Here is a 14893-nt window from a genome sequence, read left to right on the forward strand (position 1 = left end):
TTAAATAAGCCATTAAATTGCTAAACCATGTGTTCACGTCTAATGAAAATATGTCGCTTGTTGGATAGTGTGCAGCCTATGGCATTGGTTATGTTTAACTAGTCCCTTCTAACAGGCCATGTTCCTAATAATTGGAGAATGAGCAATGTTGTACCTGTAACGGAGGGGAGAGTTCCCGATTGATCCCGCCTCTATCACAGATTGACTAATCTGAGCGCTCTTGTCATGGCAGAGCCTCAATCGATCACTCTAGCGGGATCGATAGCGCCAAGTCGTTAGAATACAGGCGGATTTGTACCCAGATTTTCCGGGCTTCTGCACACATGTAGAACAAAAGCTCCAATCACCCCCTGATCTGGTCTAATGACTCCAGCACTCTACAATACCCACACACACTCGCTGCTAACACAAGCTTTTGTTTCTCCGGTAAGCTGGAACCAACACTTATGACTTATTAACACAAGTTATGGTTTGTTTTAAAACGGACAAGGTTTGACTAATAAATTCCAATAAAGACTAGCAGTGATAAATATAAAATATATACACAAAAAAAGATGTTACAGTGGAGATAAGGTCTAGAGGTATACACAACAGGCAGCTCTTAAAATAAAATGAGGAAATGATACCAGATTTGGAATGTTCGGCCCAAAGTTCTGATAGTGTGGAGTCACAGAAAACAAACGGGAAAGTCCACCATAGCGTATTTCCAAAGGTCTGACACTGCGTCTCTCTGACCCCTGAGTTGTTTAAAGCTTTCCCAAGGACACCCTCCCCATTCCCCTCTTGAGATCATTCACAGAAGGGCGCGGTAAATGCATACATACCTGTGAAAAATTATAATTCCACATTTTGGCCATATCTCTGCAGGAGATCCTCCAGAAATATTCCAGGCATATATTCCCAATCGGTCATGAGTTGATCTACTCAGTGATTATTATTATTACCAGGTATGCGGATATGAGATTTGGGGTATCATGAGGCTCCTAACTCAATGAGTTTAGATGTGTGTTTTTTTGTTTTTTTTCAGCTGGCCCACCCGATTCTGAAAATATAATTCATATTGGGCTAGGAACTTCACACGACCAATAATACTTATTAAAAGATTTTTCCTAGTTGGAATCTTGGAGCCGGAAACCTTTTATACACTGCTTGTCAAAAAACAAACAATCCCTAGAAGAAGTTGTCAGAATGACCTGAATCTTTCTATGTGTGAATGTAATGTTGATATAAGTGATTACAATATTAGAGCAAAAGGATATTTATTGCAGAAAACTGACCCCTCGAAGGGAGGCTCTAGTACCCTGTTGTACCGCCTCTAGCTTGGATACAAGATGTGATACGGGCAGGCATGGAGGCTCTAGTACCCTGTTGTACCGCCTCTAGCTTGGATACAAGATGTGATACGGGCAGGCATGGAGGCTCTAGTACCCTGTTGTAGCGCCTCTAGCTTGGGTACAAGCAGGGATACAGGCGGGCATGGAGGCTCTAGTACCCTGTTGTAGCGCCTCTAGCTTGGATACAAGCAGGGATACAGTGGGCATGAAGGCTCTAGTACCCTGTTGGGCCGCCTCTATCTTGGATAAGGGATTGTAATACAGGTGGGCATGGAGGCTCTTCACTTTTGATTCAGTTTAAATAGCGCTTGTTCGGTCTTTCACATTCGCTATATAAGTGAAGTAGAAGAACTGAACGATTTCTTGTTTGAACGAGACAGCGATGTATCTGCCTGTCTAAACGGGCTGCCCGAGAGTGAAGAAGCTATAGATGACGTTGCTCGCTCATTCAAACGTTAATCGGCTCGTCTAAAAAGGCTATTGGATACCAGGTGAGATGCGGGGAATTGTAGATTGTGTCCCGCAGGATGTCACATTGCTGTGTGGTGACACTCCAGCAACGTCCCCATTTGGCAACCTCTCTGGATCGCTCAAGTAGACGAACATCTGCTGGTCGTCATAATAGTGTTGTCATATGTGGCAGAGGGGCTTTTGGGTCCCCTCAGGTCTGGATGCAACTTCTATACCTTGCGTCATTGCATAAAATCTTAGTAAAACCGTATTAATGGTTAACTAGACAAATGTGATCTTTGCCGAATTGGGTAAAATGGGCTGATTGTGACGGCGGCAGCTGCCTCCTCCGCTTGACTGCAGCTTATCTCCCCAACAAGGGGACTATTGTCTGACAACGATCAGTAAAAATACACCTGCATCAGACGGGTACAAATGGATAGTCTGAACTGGCATCATCACACATGGGCATGGAATCATTTGAAGGGGTATTACTGTTTCAGCAAATAAAGCTTTATTCATTGTTTAGTGACGTTGTTCATGTTTCCAGTATACCAAACTTTCTTTATCAATACCTGCTGGTTTACAATCTCTGCTTGCAGTCATTTAATTTAGAAGCCTTCATTGTTTATTTCCGAAGCCTAAAAAGCTGTGGTGTGATGGACACGCGGGTGCATGACATTACTGCAGACATCAGATCTGTCTTCAAATGTGCCGTTGCACCTGCATGGCAATCGTATATGACCAGGACAAAGGGTTCTGATAGAATGACTGCAAGCAGAGATCTTGAAAACTGTGCAAAATTGATTTCTGAAAGCATATGACAACATCTCATAACTCTTCAGCATGCAGAAAAAGTTGTTGCAACTTGAATACCCCTTTAAACTTCAGAGTTTGTATTTCTCTGAGTGGTAAGATCTTTAGGATGACAGTGCCATAGCACCCCTAGTGGTGACCGGGGGTATTTTGGAATCTGTAATATACAGTAAATTAGGAAGTGGTTGACGATGTCATAATAATATGCTGTTTAGCAACTTTACTGTTTGATCTATAACCGGTTAGACGACTACTAGAACTGACTAAAAGCGCAACTATTCTGAGTGATTGCAGTCATAATTGGGCTATGCAAATGAGAAAAATTGATTAACTATGCTTAAATATATACATGGAGTTGATCGGTGACCTGGAAAGATCTGCTTAAGTCTTAAAGGGACCCTCAGGTCCTTGACAAACAAAGATGGCCGCACCACTCCTCATACTGTATTAGTATGTATCATTAGACTAATGCCCCATTTAGGCCGGTCTCACCTGACCGGATTTGGATCGCGCAATCCGCGATTGTCAGCCGTGCGGGTATTTCTGCGTGGACGCCAGCCGTGGTCAGAGCCGGATTCTGCTGCAAACTCTCTCATGCGGAATCTGACCTGTCCATGGGAGACCGGTCTTACACAGGACGACTGTCATCTAGATAAACGCACAAGCCGGTGACGTCATCGCTAGTTGTTCGTGCAGAATGTTTAGAGAGGCAGATCATCGCTGAGATTCGCTACGTTTAGATGTAGCGAGAAGTCAGCAAACCGGCGATTGTTTTAATTTTACTAAAAGGACTGGTTCGCGATGGCTTTGCATTTAGATGTAACAATTTTCACGCATTTTCATTCATTTGAACGCATTTTGCGTGACAATTGTTACGTGAAAATGAGCCTTCAGACACGACTCCTGCTTTGATTAGTGCTGACCCCATGAGCAGTACTGGCTAGTCAGATCAGCATGTAGCCGAAAATCCACATAGTTGGCGCCGATCCACAACCGACTTCATACATACTATTGAAAGCGGCTGTGAAGCACTAATGGTATGGTTTATTACATGAAGTTATGCAGATGTTGGTGTGGCTTTTCTGCTATGTGTGACCCGTACCCTTAGACTAACTATGCACAGTATGTATCACGTAATCAGAAAGACTGATCGGCCATCTTTTTGTCCAGGACTAGAGGGTCGCTTTAGTCCCTTTCACACGGGATGACTGTTGGGCGCCCAACAGTCATCCCAGCGATGAGCGCTCCTATGCTTTTACACAGCAGGATCTTCGTAAATAGACTGTTGGACATAGATGAACGCCAACCTGTTTAACCCTTCCCTGCATGACAAAAATTATATTCTATATAATCTGCAACTGACCAACTATTGGCTTCTCTGAGAACCGTGTAGTAATACCATGGAATGTCTCATATCTGGTACATCATGCAGTAGAGAGGCAGAACCATTCCCTTAAGAAATATATGGAAATGTGCACTGTATCATATATGATACAAAATGCAATAAAGGGTTTTAAACGGTTGGTGGACCAACAATGACTTTATGGTCTGCATGAAAGGTCTGATCAATTTCACTGCATGCATTCACATTGCACAATTATCGTACAAACCACCTGATCTAACCAGCGATTTGCATGATAATCGTGCTGTGTGAAGGGGGCTTTTAGCAGATTATTGCTAGTCATGACTGCTTTTCGCATCTGGGCTTACGGCGCGGTCTTCATTATTGCCCACCCGGTATTCCCTCTCACTGAGGACTCTTCTCACCCCTAGATTTGGGTATGGCCAGATCTAGGAAGGCGTTTCTGCTGGGCCAGCTAATCTCGGTCTTTGACCTATTTTTACAAGCTGGAACTGCTATTTTTATCGAAGCTATAGCTGCAGGATGGTGACGCGACGCACGCTGGTAATTAGATGCTGTCAAGGAAACGCTGAACTTGAAAGGATCTGCGTTCGGAGGCAAGGAAGAGTTTTCATGATCTTAATTGGGCACAATAGTGGATTTATATGTGGATCATCCGCATGACTGATTTGTGTGTTTTAATGTAGATTGCTGTGGATTTGACTTTTTCACAAAACTGCATGATATGGTGTTTTTTAAAAATTTTTTGGGTAATTTTTCTAGGAATCCACACATTAAGTTATCCTATTAATACTGGCATTTTCTGTTTTGCTGTGGGGGTCCTTCTATAAATCCAGCAAGTAAAGTAACTTCCCAAATAATGGTATACCTTATTTTTATAGGAATTTTTGCGTACCTCAACTACCACGTGCCTCGCACCAGGCGTGAGATCCTTGAGAGGCTCATCAAAGGTCTTCAGAGATTGGAGTACAGAGGCTATGACTCTGCAGGTAAGCAGCTCTATAATTTTCTGCCTTTACATGTATAGTCTTTATTGCAGTTTGTCTCTTCGTTATACTTTACACTGCAGCTCTGCTTGTTCATATTTACCGTTTGTGTAGAAGTAGAAGCTCACCAGGGAGTCTGTTTGATTCTATGTTTAATGTGTCCGGGTACATAACTGTGCTGAAGTCTAATATTAAATACTAGTTTGGTTCTTCCACGCAGGGGGACTCTTAAGACCGACAATAGTTTAACACATTGTTCTGTTTCACATAGGTGTCGGAATTGATGGCGGCAATGAGAAGAACTGGGAGAACAATGCTAACAAGATCGAGCTCATCAAGAAGAAGGGCAAAGTCAAGGCCTTGGATGAAGAGATTAACAGTACGTAGCTCCTACGATGGAGAGATGCTATGCAGGAAAAAAATCCTAACTTTCTGCTATATTGTTCATTGTTTTCAACGGGCCCCGTGGCAGCAGCGCCGGCCCCATAGAAAGCAATGGGGGAACTCCGCGAACCTCTGCCTCGGCTGTGACAGCCATGGCGGGGAAATCCCTCAGCCCTGTAGTGATGCGAGGCTATTTTCACGTGAAAATGCCTGGCATCCATGGGTTTCACATGGATGGTGAGGGCAACCTCTGGCTTGATTCACAGCCCGATACCGCCCTCGCCAGTGTGAAGGAGCCTTAAGATTTGGCCAGGGCCATTTCTGGTTTTGATCTCCTACACTTGTAAAGTGCTGTGCTGTGCTTGGCCGTTTCCATTGAAGGGAACTGTAGTGCACATGCATGACAACGGCTCCATTCAAATCTGGGATTCAAGACCCCTGTTGTCATGATTAATGGCGGGTCCCGGTGGTCAACCCCTTGGCTGCGCTTACACGGGGTGGAATTTGCGGCGGACACTCCGCAGCATCTAGTTTGAATGCAGTTTTCGATGCCGAGTTACCCCCCCCCCCCTCTCATTTGAAGAGATGGAATCCACACCGTATAAGTTCCTAAAAGTTTGTCTCCTGCAGATCCTCAAAATACAGTAGTTTACGCATGAGCACCTTTTGTCATAGTCTCATCTTGAACTTTTTTGTAATGCCAAAATCAGGAAACAAGAGTACTTCGGGGTAAGATTGTTGCTTCCTAGGGCCGTATGCTATTTTCAGTTGTCATGGTAACAAGATCCTGAAATATTATTATTTTCCATTAAATAGAATTACTGCTAGCCAATTCATTTTATGTGATGAGACCAGTGGGGCCAATATTACCCCCTAGCAGGGCAAAATCCAGCATACTGCGGTTGTTAAAGGGTTACGAGCGCAAGTCGGATACTTGCAGTGCCGTCTGCATACGTGGAGCCTTAATGGACGTATGATGGCAAGGCTTCTCTCGAGTCTCCTAATGACGTGAAATTGAACACGTTGTAAGCTTTTCGCCGGGCCCGAGGCTTGTGCCAGATACTTGTTTTCCAACAAAAACAGTTTCAGGAAAATGTCATGTATTTGTATTGCTCGGCGCCCCCTCCAGCTCTCCTGCTGCTCCAGCCCCCCACTAACGCTTAGCGCCTGCCAGAGGGTTTCATAATGGAATCAAACGTTTAAGTAAATCCAAATCCACTGAGAATTCCAGGAAATTGAACGTATACGGGGTAAATAACACGGCTCGTAATTCCCAGCTTGCAAAGCTGGATGCTTCTCACTTACTAGTTTCTGCAGGATAATCCAGCTTTATTCTAGTTTTATTTCCTTCCTTTCTTCCCCTAAATAAAAGTAAAATCCGATAAGTCCCGGACTCTTCCTCTTATGGCGACCTGTGAGAAATGCTGTTCAGCCATTTTTGTAAGTTGGGGGGGAGAAAATAGATCCTCTTACAGCGGTGAAGGTTGTAGGCATAGCTGACTCTTTTGGTTGCATGAAAGTGGATTAAAAACTTTTCCAGGCTCCTGAATGGCAAATACCATATATACTAACTAGAGTATAAGCCCAGTTTTTCAGCAGAAAAAAAATGTGCCGAAAAAGCTCCCCTCGGCTTATATACTCTAGTAAGGTAAAGCAAAACAAAAACCCCTCAATACTCGCCTATCAGCCGGTGTCTGTGTCCTCGGCACGATGCTCTCCCCGGCGGTGCGCTCGATCCAATCAGTGCTGTGATTGGATCGAGCGCCAGCCAATCACAGCCATTCAGTGAATGACATCACTGGCTGTGATTGGTTTATCGACCGCTGGCTGTGATTGGCCGGCGCTCGTTCCAATCACAGCGCTCATGGCGGTGATTTCAAAACCAAGCCAGGGAGATGACAGCAGGGAGAAGACTGAAGCAGCTTGCTGCACTGCCTGGGAGAGCATGACGCCAGGGACACAGACGCCAGCTGAGAGGTGAGTATTGTGTTTTGTTTTGTTTTTTTTCTTAGTATATACTCGAGTGTTTTGTGGTAAAACTTATTGACTCTGCTTATACTAGGGTCGGCTAATACTCAAGTATGTACGGTATGCCTAATGGTTAAATGATATAGAACAGAGGGGTGTATGAGCATTACTAATTAGTTTCTAAAAACAGGGTATATTGCCTGTATCCCTCTATTGCATCAGTTTTGGGATGCTAAGATGGTCACCACCAACTTTAGACTACCTTATAACCCATAGTACATTGGTATGTTGGCTTACTAACGCACTATACCTACGCTCTGATTGGCCAGAGTTGCTTGTTTGCTCAGCACTGGACAATCACAGTGCAGGGTACAGTCTGGTTAAAAAATGACGGTGGCCATCATGGCTGCTTGAAAAACGGGATCAGAAGCAGCGCAAAGTAGGGACAGAGGAGACTATAGGGTACCTTTCAGCAACAAGTTAACACAACAAAAGCCATGTGAAACAAACTGTGGCACAGAAAGTTCTAACAAGTCAAGTTAAACGTTTAAAGCTTTACTGCATCTCTAACAAGCCAACCAACACTTGTTTAAAGGGTCTTCTTACAGGCCAAGGCTGCATTCCCACGAACGTATATCGGCTCGGTTTTCACGCCGAGCCGATATACGTCGTCCTCATGCGCAAGGGGCGGAGAGGGGTTGGAGAGGAGGCACATAACTGCCCCCATAACTGCCAATGCATGCTCCTGATTGGAAGGAATTGCCATCCTTAGATGTGGGGATTTTACAAGGACAACCTCTCCTCTGTCACTAAAGAGCAGTCAAGCCTTATACCCCCTGTGCTGGAGAAGAATGAATTCCTCAGAACGGGAAAACGCTAACACATGAATGTATCCCCCACAGTAACCTATACTTAACCCTTCCTTCCTGTCTTCTGTTCTCCGTTCTACCCCCTGACTGCAGGGAGGTGAAATGCAGACAGATCATTTTGGTTTGTTAAATTAAAACCATTTGTTCACTAACGCAATGGCCTCACCGGGAAAAATACCAGTATCCCACAAGCTTTATCTATAGAACCTCTATACAGATTGGCCCAGTGAACTGCTTTAGTAGCAATTCCATGTGATGTTGGAAATTGTCACTTTGATTGCGGCACCAATATATATATATTACAACAAAAAATTATATATATTTTTTTTTTTTTTTTTTAAATTTTTTTTTATTTTACAGAACAAGAAGACCTGGATTTAGATATTGAATTTGAGGTTCACTTGGGCATTGCACATACCCGTTGGGCCACTCATGGAGAACCCAGCCCTACAAACAGCCACCCACAACGCTCTGACAAAAGCAATGGTATGTAACCTACATTGTTGGGAATTTGGAAAAGTTGCATATTATGAGCTAAGCTGTGTACATTTGGTAATACTCCACCCAAAAGCAATGGCCAAGATCTTGTGCTGATCAACACTCGTGTCGATCATCACTTCACTTATTTTATTTTTTCCCATTGGCCAAGAATCCGCTTATGGGGACTGAAGATTGCTAATGCGAACATTTGTTCCCATAGGCTAACTGTGAATTTCCCTGGTCATACCGGGAGACATGCCGCCAAGTAATGAATATGTTTATGCTCCCATCAGTTGATTACAAATCATTTGCTCGTTCATCTGCTGATCGTTGTCACTTTACACGGCTTCATTGTCCGGTGAAGGAGCATTCTGAAAGAACTTTATGGCCCGATAATCTGCCCATGTAAAAGGACTATCTTAACCCTTTCCAATCCAATTTGTATCCTGGTTTTCCTAGGGGGCTTACTCTTTTTCTGCCGTTATACAACGGCGCTATATGCTGAGGTGACACGTTGGATAGGCACTGACAGCAGAGAGGCTGGCAATATACAGTAAGAGAACCCCGACGGACGTCTCCCAACATCAGAGCTGTACAGCCTTAAATCATAATGTCTTCAGAGGTCAGACAGTGGATTGGAAAGGGTTAGCACAAACCACCTCTGCTCCCTTCCACGCCTCTCCCTCTTCCCAACTCTATTATCCAAATTGGAATCCTAGTCCAACTTTAGCTTCCAACATGCTAGATGATTTCAGCTCTGAAGCCTGCAAGAATTATGAATGCAGCGCTGCTCTATAATACGGGCTGTAAGTCAGGGTCAGTATAAAATAAGTAATGCCAGCTATTTATGCAGTTGCTCCTCTTGGTATGCTGATTAGTTGTACGTGTAGAGTTATGTTCATGCTACAAGTAGTTTATTCCAGATCTAGAGGAGTAATGTTTATGGATTTATTGCTTCCAGTCTTACTACTTTCTCTCCCGTGATGTCTGGCATCCATTACATGGCATGTCTCCCTGTAGGGGTTAACAGATGTTTAAAAAAAAAAAAAAAAATGTTGCGTTTGTAACATCAGAACTTTTCTTTGTCCGTACAGAAGACTTGTGCTTCTCCTGCGTGGAATGAGCCGTAACGGTGTGGGCTAACATAAATATACTGATTGTGCGCAGCGCACATGTGGCCTCCAGACTTCTGCTAGTCCAGATCATTCATCATGGACTACTTGTTTTCTAGCAGCAGGAAGTGACGTTCTCTTTCTCCCGCTTTCCTTCTAGAGTTCATCGTTATCCACAATGGAATCATCACCAACTATAAGGACCTGAAGAAATTTTTGGTTAGTAGCCCTGTTAAATCCCTGCTGGGTCTGAGCATCTCCAGCACCACAGACTTATCTGTATTGATGGATACACGATAGGAGCGAACATTTGATTGGGGATGTTTGGGACATTTTAAAATTGGGCAAGCAGTAGGGGTTGGCCTAAAGTAAGGAACACCTACTTGGAATATCCAATGCTCCCTCCTGTCTTGGTCGCTGTCCTATGACTTTCCATACGTGACCTGCTGCAGCCAATCTGATTAGCGTAAGCAGTCGCCTCTGGGCAGTTGCAATGTCCTAACTGCAGGAAAGTAAGCAAAACCGGTGGAAGCTCTAGCCGAGCAGTAGATTCTTAGGCTTCATGTCCACGGGGAAAAGAAGAATTAAAATCTGCAGCGGATTTTAACTCTTCTGCACGCGGATCCACGTCCCATAGGGATGCATTGACCACCCGCGGGTAGATAAATACCCGTGGATGGTCAATAAAAGGGAATTAAAAAAAAAAAAAATATGGAGCATGAAAAAAAAATGAACATGCTCCAAATTTTCGTGCGGGTCTCCCGCAGGCTTCTATGGAAGCTGTCCGGATCCACGGGAGACCTAAAATAAGAATAAACTTACCCGCAGCGGACCATGCAGATCTTCTTTCTTCGCGGCTGGATCTTCTTTCTTCGCGGCTGGATCTTCTTTCTTCGCGGCTGGATCTTCTTTCTTCGCGGCTGGATCTTCTTTCTTCGCGGCTGGATCTTCTTTCTTCGTGGCCGGATCTTCTTTCTTCGGCCTGGCGGATGTGCCTGGCGCATTTGCACGGCACGCTGCCGGCGTGCCGAGCACATCCGCCAGCCGAAGAAAGAAGATCCGGCCGCGAAGAAGAGAAGATCTTCCCGGTCCGCTGCGGGTAAGTTTATTCCTATTTTCAGCCCTCATGTCCGTGGGGCAGGAGGGACCCGCTACGGATTCCCCATGGACATAGGGTATTGCTTTCTTTAGTCCACCCCTTGCTGTTGGCCCAGTTTCGTAATGTCCCGAACAACCCCATTTAGACTCGGTCCATATGTATTCATGACCCAAACCACAACTCTGCTGGACCATTGCACGATGTATTCTTTACTGCCTTCTTGCTCTACTACTGATTCCTTTCCTGCATGGGAATGATCACTCTTTAAAGAGCAGTGTAGATTCCCTTTGCTTGCGCTGTATATGCAGTAAATGATATATGCATCATATTGACATGCACTATACATGGTATTCTTGTTTTGCAGGAGAGCAAAGGCTACGAATTTGAATCGGAGACTGACACTGAAACCATTGCCAAACTTGCCAAGTATATGTATGACAATCGGGAGAATGATGGCATCAGCTTTGCCACCCTTGTAGAGCGAGTCATCCAGCAGCTGGTGAGCATATTTTGTAGACCTGATGGTCACTGGTAAATGTAAGCTCCCTGTGTCAAGTTAACCATCATTTTTCTGTGGCTTCAAAGAGGTGCATTCAGATTCTAAGGCCGCCTAACTTTTGCCACATAAGCTGAAAGTCTGTTCACTTATCAACATAATCTCCTGTACACATTTTTCATAACGTTGATACCATAATTGCCATGGCCGCTGAGAATGCTGCTTCTGCCCACGAGTCTGTTTTGCCCACTGAAAGATCTCCGATGCAAGAGCAGCACCCACCTGGAGGAAACTTTCTCCATCTTCAGGTCATCCCGGAGGATGTTGTGCGCACAGCCAATCAACGGTCCTCCATAACAACTTGTGTAAATCATGATGTTGGACCAGCTGGTCCGTGGCTTGGGCTTCTCTGCCTCGTTCTCGCTCAACGTTCTGCCTTCACCGCACTTCTCGCTCCACTGATGATGGGTGTCATATGTAGAAGCCGATGTAGCCAAATGGTGCAAATTTTCCAATTAAGCCCCATTCAAGAAATGCTTTTCAGTCAAAAATATATGCATTTAATTAAAGCCCCCCTCACCAACCCAAAATCTTTACTATATGCGTGCATCCGGATCTTCTATGCCTTTATGTTAACCATGTTCCTCTTGCTTTACCCAACAGGAGGGTGCCTTTGCTCTAGTATTTAAGAGTGTGCACTATCCCGGCCAGGCAGTTGGGACCAGGTAATCTATGTTTTAATATATATAGAGGATTATTGCATAACTGGTCTATTATTGTCATTCTAATGCTAATCCTGCAATTATTTTATAGGAGGGGTAGCCCACTTTTGATGGGTGTACGAAGTGAACACAAGCTGTCTACTGATCACATCCCAATCCTATACCGCTCAGGTAATTATACATTACTGGACTAGAGCCAGGCTGTACAGGGAGCTACAGCTTTGGCTTTACTCTCTTCCATGCTGGAACTGAGCAGCCTTGGAATTAATAACCTTACAACATCAACTTCTTCCTCATGGGTAACATGTCCACCTCCGTGATTAAAAAACATCTCGCTCTTTGATTTAACCCTTTCCAATCCACTGTCTGACACCTGAAGACATTATGATTTAAGGCTGTACAACTCCGATGTTAGAAGACATCTGTCAGGGTTCTCTTACTGTATATTGCCAGCCTCTCTGCTGTTGGTGCCTATCCAACGTGTCACCTCATGCAGTACTGGCTTTAGCCAGCAGATAGCGCTGTTGTATAACGGCAGAAAAAGAGTAAGCCCCCTAGGAAAGCAGGATAAAAAATTGGATTGGAAAGGGTTAAGAGGCAGGCCTGCCTTTTGTTGATCCTACCTTATATGTTGCTTCCTATTGACTGATTATTTCTTGTATCAAGTAGAACGTCAGCGCAACGTAAGAGCTTTTCTGGGCATAAGTATAATCAGAATGGGGTTTTTAAAAAATAATACGAATATATAATGAGAGCTACTCAAAAATGGATTTTTCTGTGAAAAGCAATCCATTTACAATCCATATTGTTACAATTACCGCCCTGTCAATCTGCTTCTGTCACATGATTAGCTGGCTGTAAATACCCAGGTGATGCGGCCGGCGTATGTGACATATGCATTTCACAATGCTGTAATGCATAGTTTGCCTGTGTATTTGATGGGTTTTCTGATTGGTTCTGTCGCCTTTTCTCATTGTTATTTTCAGCATCTCAAAGCAGCGATTATCTTCTAGAGCGGACGTCCATTGTAATAGATAAAGGTGCCCGTCCTGCCTCATACTATATACCTTCTCTTAGAAAGAGACTATATTCATATCATTGGTTTCTGGTACTGTTCTCCATACAGATCAATTCGTGCGCCTTCCAATCATAAATAGTACATACATCTATACAGGGTATTCCTTCCTCTTTAAACTACTTACCTGCTGGCCTTGCCAATGAAGAATATCAGTAGAGCTTAAAGTGATTCTCCAGTTTCAGGACAAAATTCTATTCCTGAAGGAGGGAGAATATATTCCCTTCTGTTATTCTTTTCCAATATCCTTTTTTGATTCACATAGTTCAGGATCCTGTTTTCAGCCGCCCAAGGTAGCCACAGAATTTTTTTTTTTTTTAAGCTACCTAATGCATGCTATGCACTGCTTTCTGATTGGCCAGCACTGGTCATGTGAGCAGTGCTGGTCAATCAGACTGCAAGTAGTGTTAGACTACCATTACATTATAACAGGTCACTGTGGAGATTGGGTAGTCTGAAGATTACATGAGTCATCTAAAACAGCTGAAACCGGGACCTGGAACCAGCAGATCAGAGAGGAATCAGCACAGTAGACTAACTGCACCCTGCCAAAACTGGAGGGTAAGTTAAAAGGGGCTGGCCAGAATAAATAAATGATTGCTTTATTCCAGAAATGGCGCCATACCTGTTTGTGTGCTGTCTAGAATTGCATCTTTGTTCCATTGAAGCAAGATGCAATAGTGCATACAACCTGCGGCATTGTTTTTAGAAGAAAATGGCCATGTCTTTTTCAATCTGGGCAACCCCTTTAAAAAAAAAAAAAAAAATGTTGCCATATTTCTAAGATTTCTCATATCCTGAGCAGAGTAGAATCCTATTCTGGGCACTTCACTTTGTTAGCACTAGGTGGTGCTCTTTAGTCATAAAGTTTTATTACTCCTTTGGAAGTTAACAGCAGCTACTAATAATTTTCCCCATGTGTGTTTTTTTTTCAAAACCCCCCCCAAAAAACATTAGAATTTGAAGGTGCTAAATCAGAAAGAATCTTATAGGCGATGAACACTTTTTGGGGGGGTGGAACAATCTTTCACTTAAATGCACGTTGAGCTAACGGATCACTTTTGCAATGGGATTCGATTAAAAATTTTGCGGTTTGTCTTCTCCAGTTTCTCCATATCGCGTGTCTGTATATAGACACTGCAGTCTAAGGCTCTTGGAAGTTGCATGTAAAAAGCGCTGCATGTGAAAGTCGTCAGTCCAGCCTCACTGGATCTCTTATTGAGACTTCGGCTGCAGTGTCCATATACAGGGATATGTAGAAGCTGCAGAGTACAAATAGTGCAACATTTCTAATTGAGCCCTACTGCATAATGACTGCAGCCCAAAGTACATGCATTTTATTGAGTCCTCCAGAATGTGTCCATAGCCTTTTATGACTGAAGTCCTCCTTCAGTAACTCATGGCTACTAAGCAAAGAATAGAGTTGGCATGCTGGTGGTATTTTAGTGCAGGAGGGACATATCACATAGTATAGATTTAGCCCTCCAGATTAGTGGAAACCGTACCAGAAGAAAAAACCAAATGTTCCTCTTTCTATCCCTCTCGGGCATGAAAAATAAGATTATGATGTTTTCTTCTTCATTGCTTACTTTGCAGGATGTTTTTGCATTGGCTAAATTTAATGGAAGAGTTATTTATGGGGAACTAATCACGTAATGCTACCAACTACAACCTTTATAACTTCCGCCATTTATTATGTTGTGGAATTGGCTAGGCAGGTTGGGCCTTGACTGCTTGGC

The 14893-nt window shown here is 43.7% G+C and overlaps 1 protein-coding gene across 2 annotated transcripts in view; it reads left to right on the top strand.

Annotated features, from left to right (window-relative positions):
• GFPT1 (glutamine--fructose-6-phosphate transaminase 1) overlaps positions 1–14893 on the top strand; it is a 35577-nt gene that overhangs the window by 8082 nt on the left and 12602 nt on the right. Inside the window, exons 2-9 of one of the 2 annotated variants that reach the window (XM_066593052.1) lie at positions 4845–4952; positions 5221–5328; positions 8531–8656; positions 9923–9981; positions 11226–11360; positions 12021–12082; positions 12171–12250; positions 13066–13119. In XM_066593052.1, the coding sequence (XP_066449149.1) occupies positions 4845–4952; positions 5221–5328; positions 8531–8656; positions 9923–9981; positions 11226–11360; positions 12021–12082; positions 12171–12250; positions 13066–13119 (732 nt within the window). The remainder of the gene's footprint in view (positions 1–4844; positions 4953–5220; positions 5329–8530; positions 8657–9922; positions 9982–11225; positions 11361–12020; positions 12083–12170; positions 12251–13065; positions 13120–14893) is intronic. The other variant, XM_066593053.1, reaches the window with a different exon arrangement.

The sequence above is a fragment of the Eleutherodactylus coqui genome, chromosome 2, assembly GCF_035609145.1.
Source record: "Eleutherodactylus coqui strain aEleCoq1 chromosome 2, aEleCoq1.hap1, whole genome shotgun sequence".
In the NCBI taxonomy this organism is placed as follows: domain Eukaryota; kingdom Metazoa; phylum Chordata; class Amphibia; order Anura; family Eleutherodactylidae; genus Eleutherodactylus; species Eleutherodactylus coqui.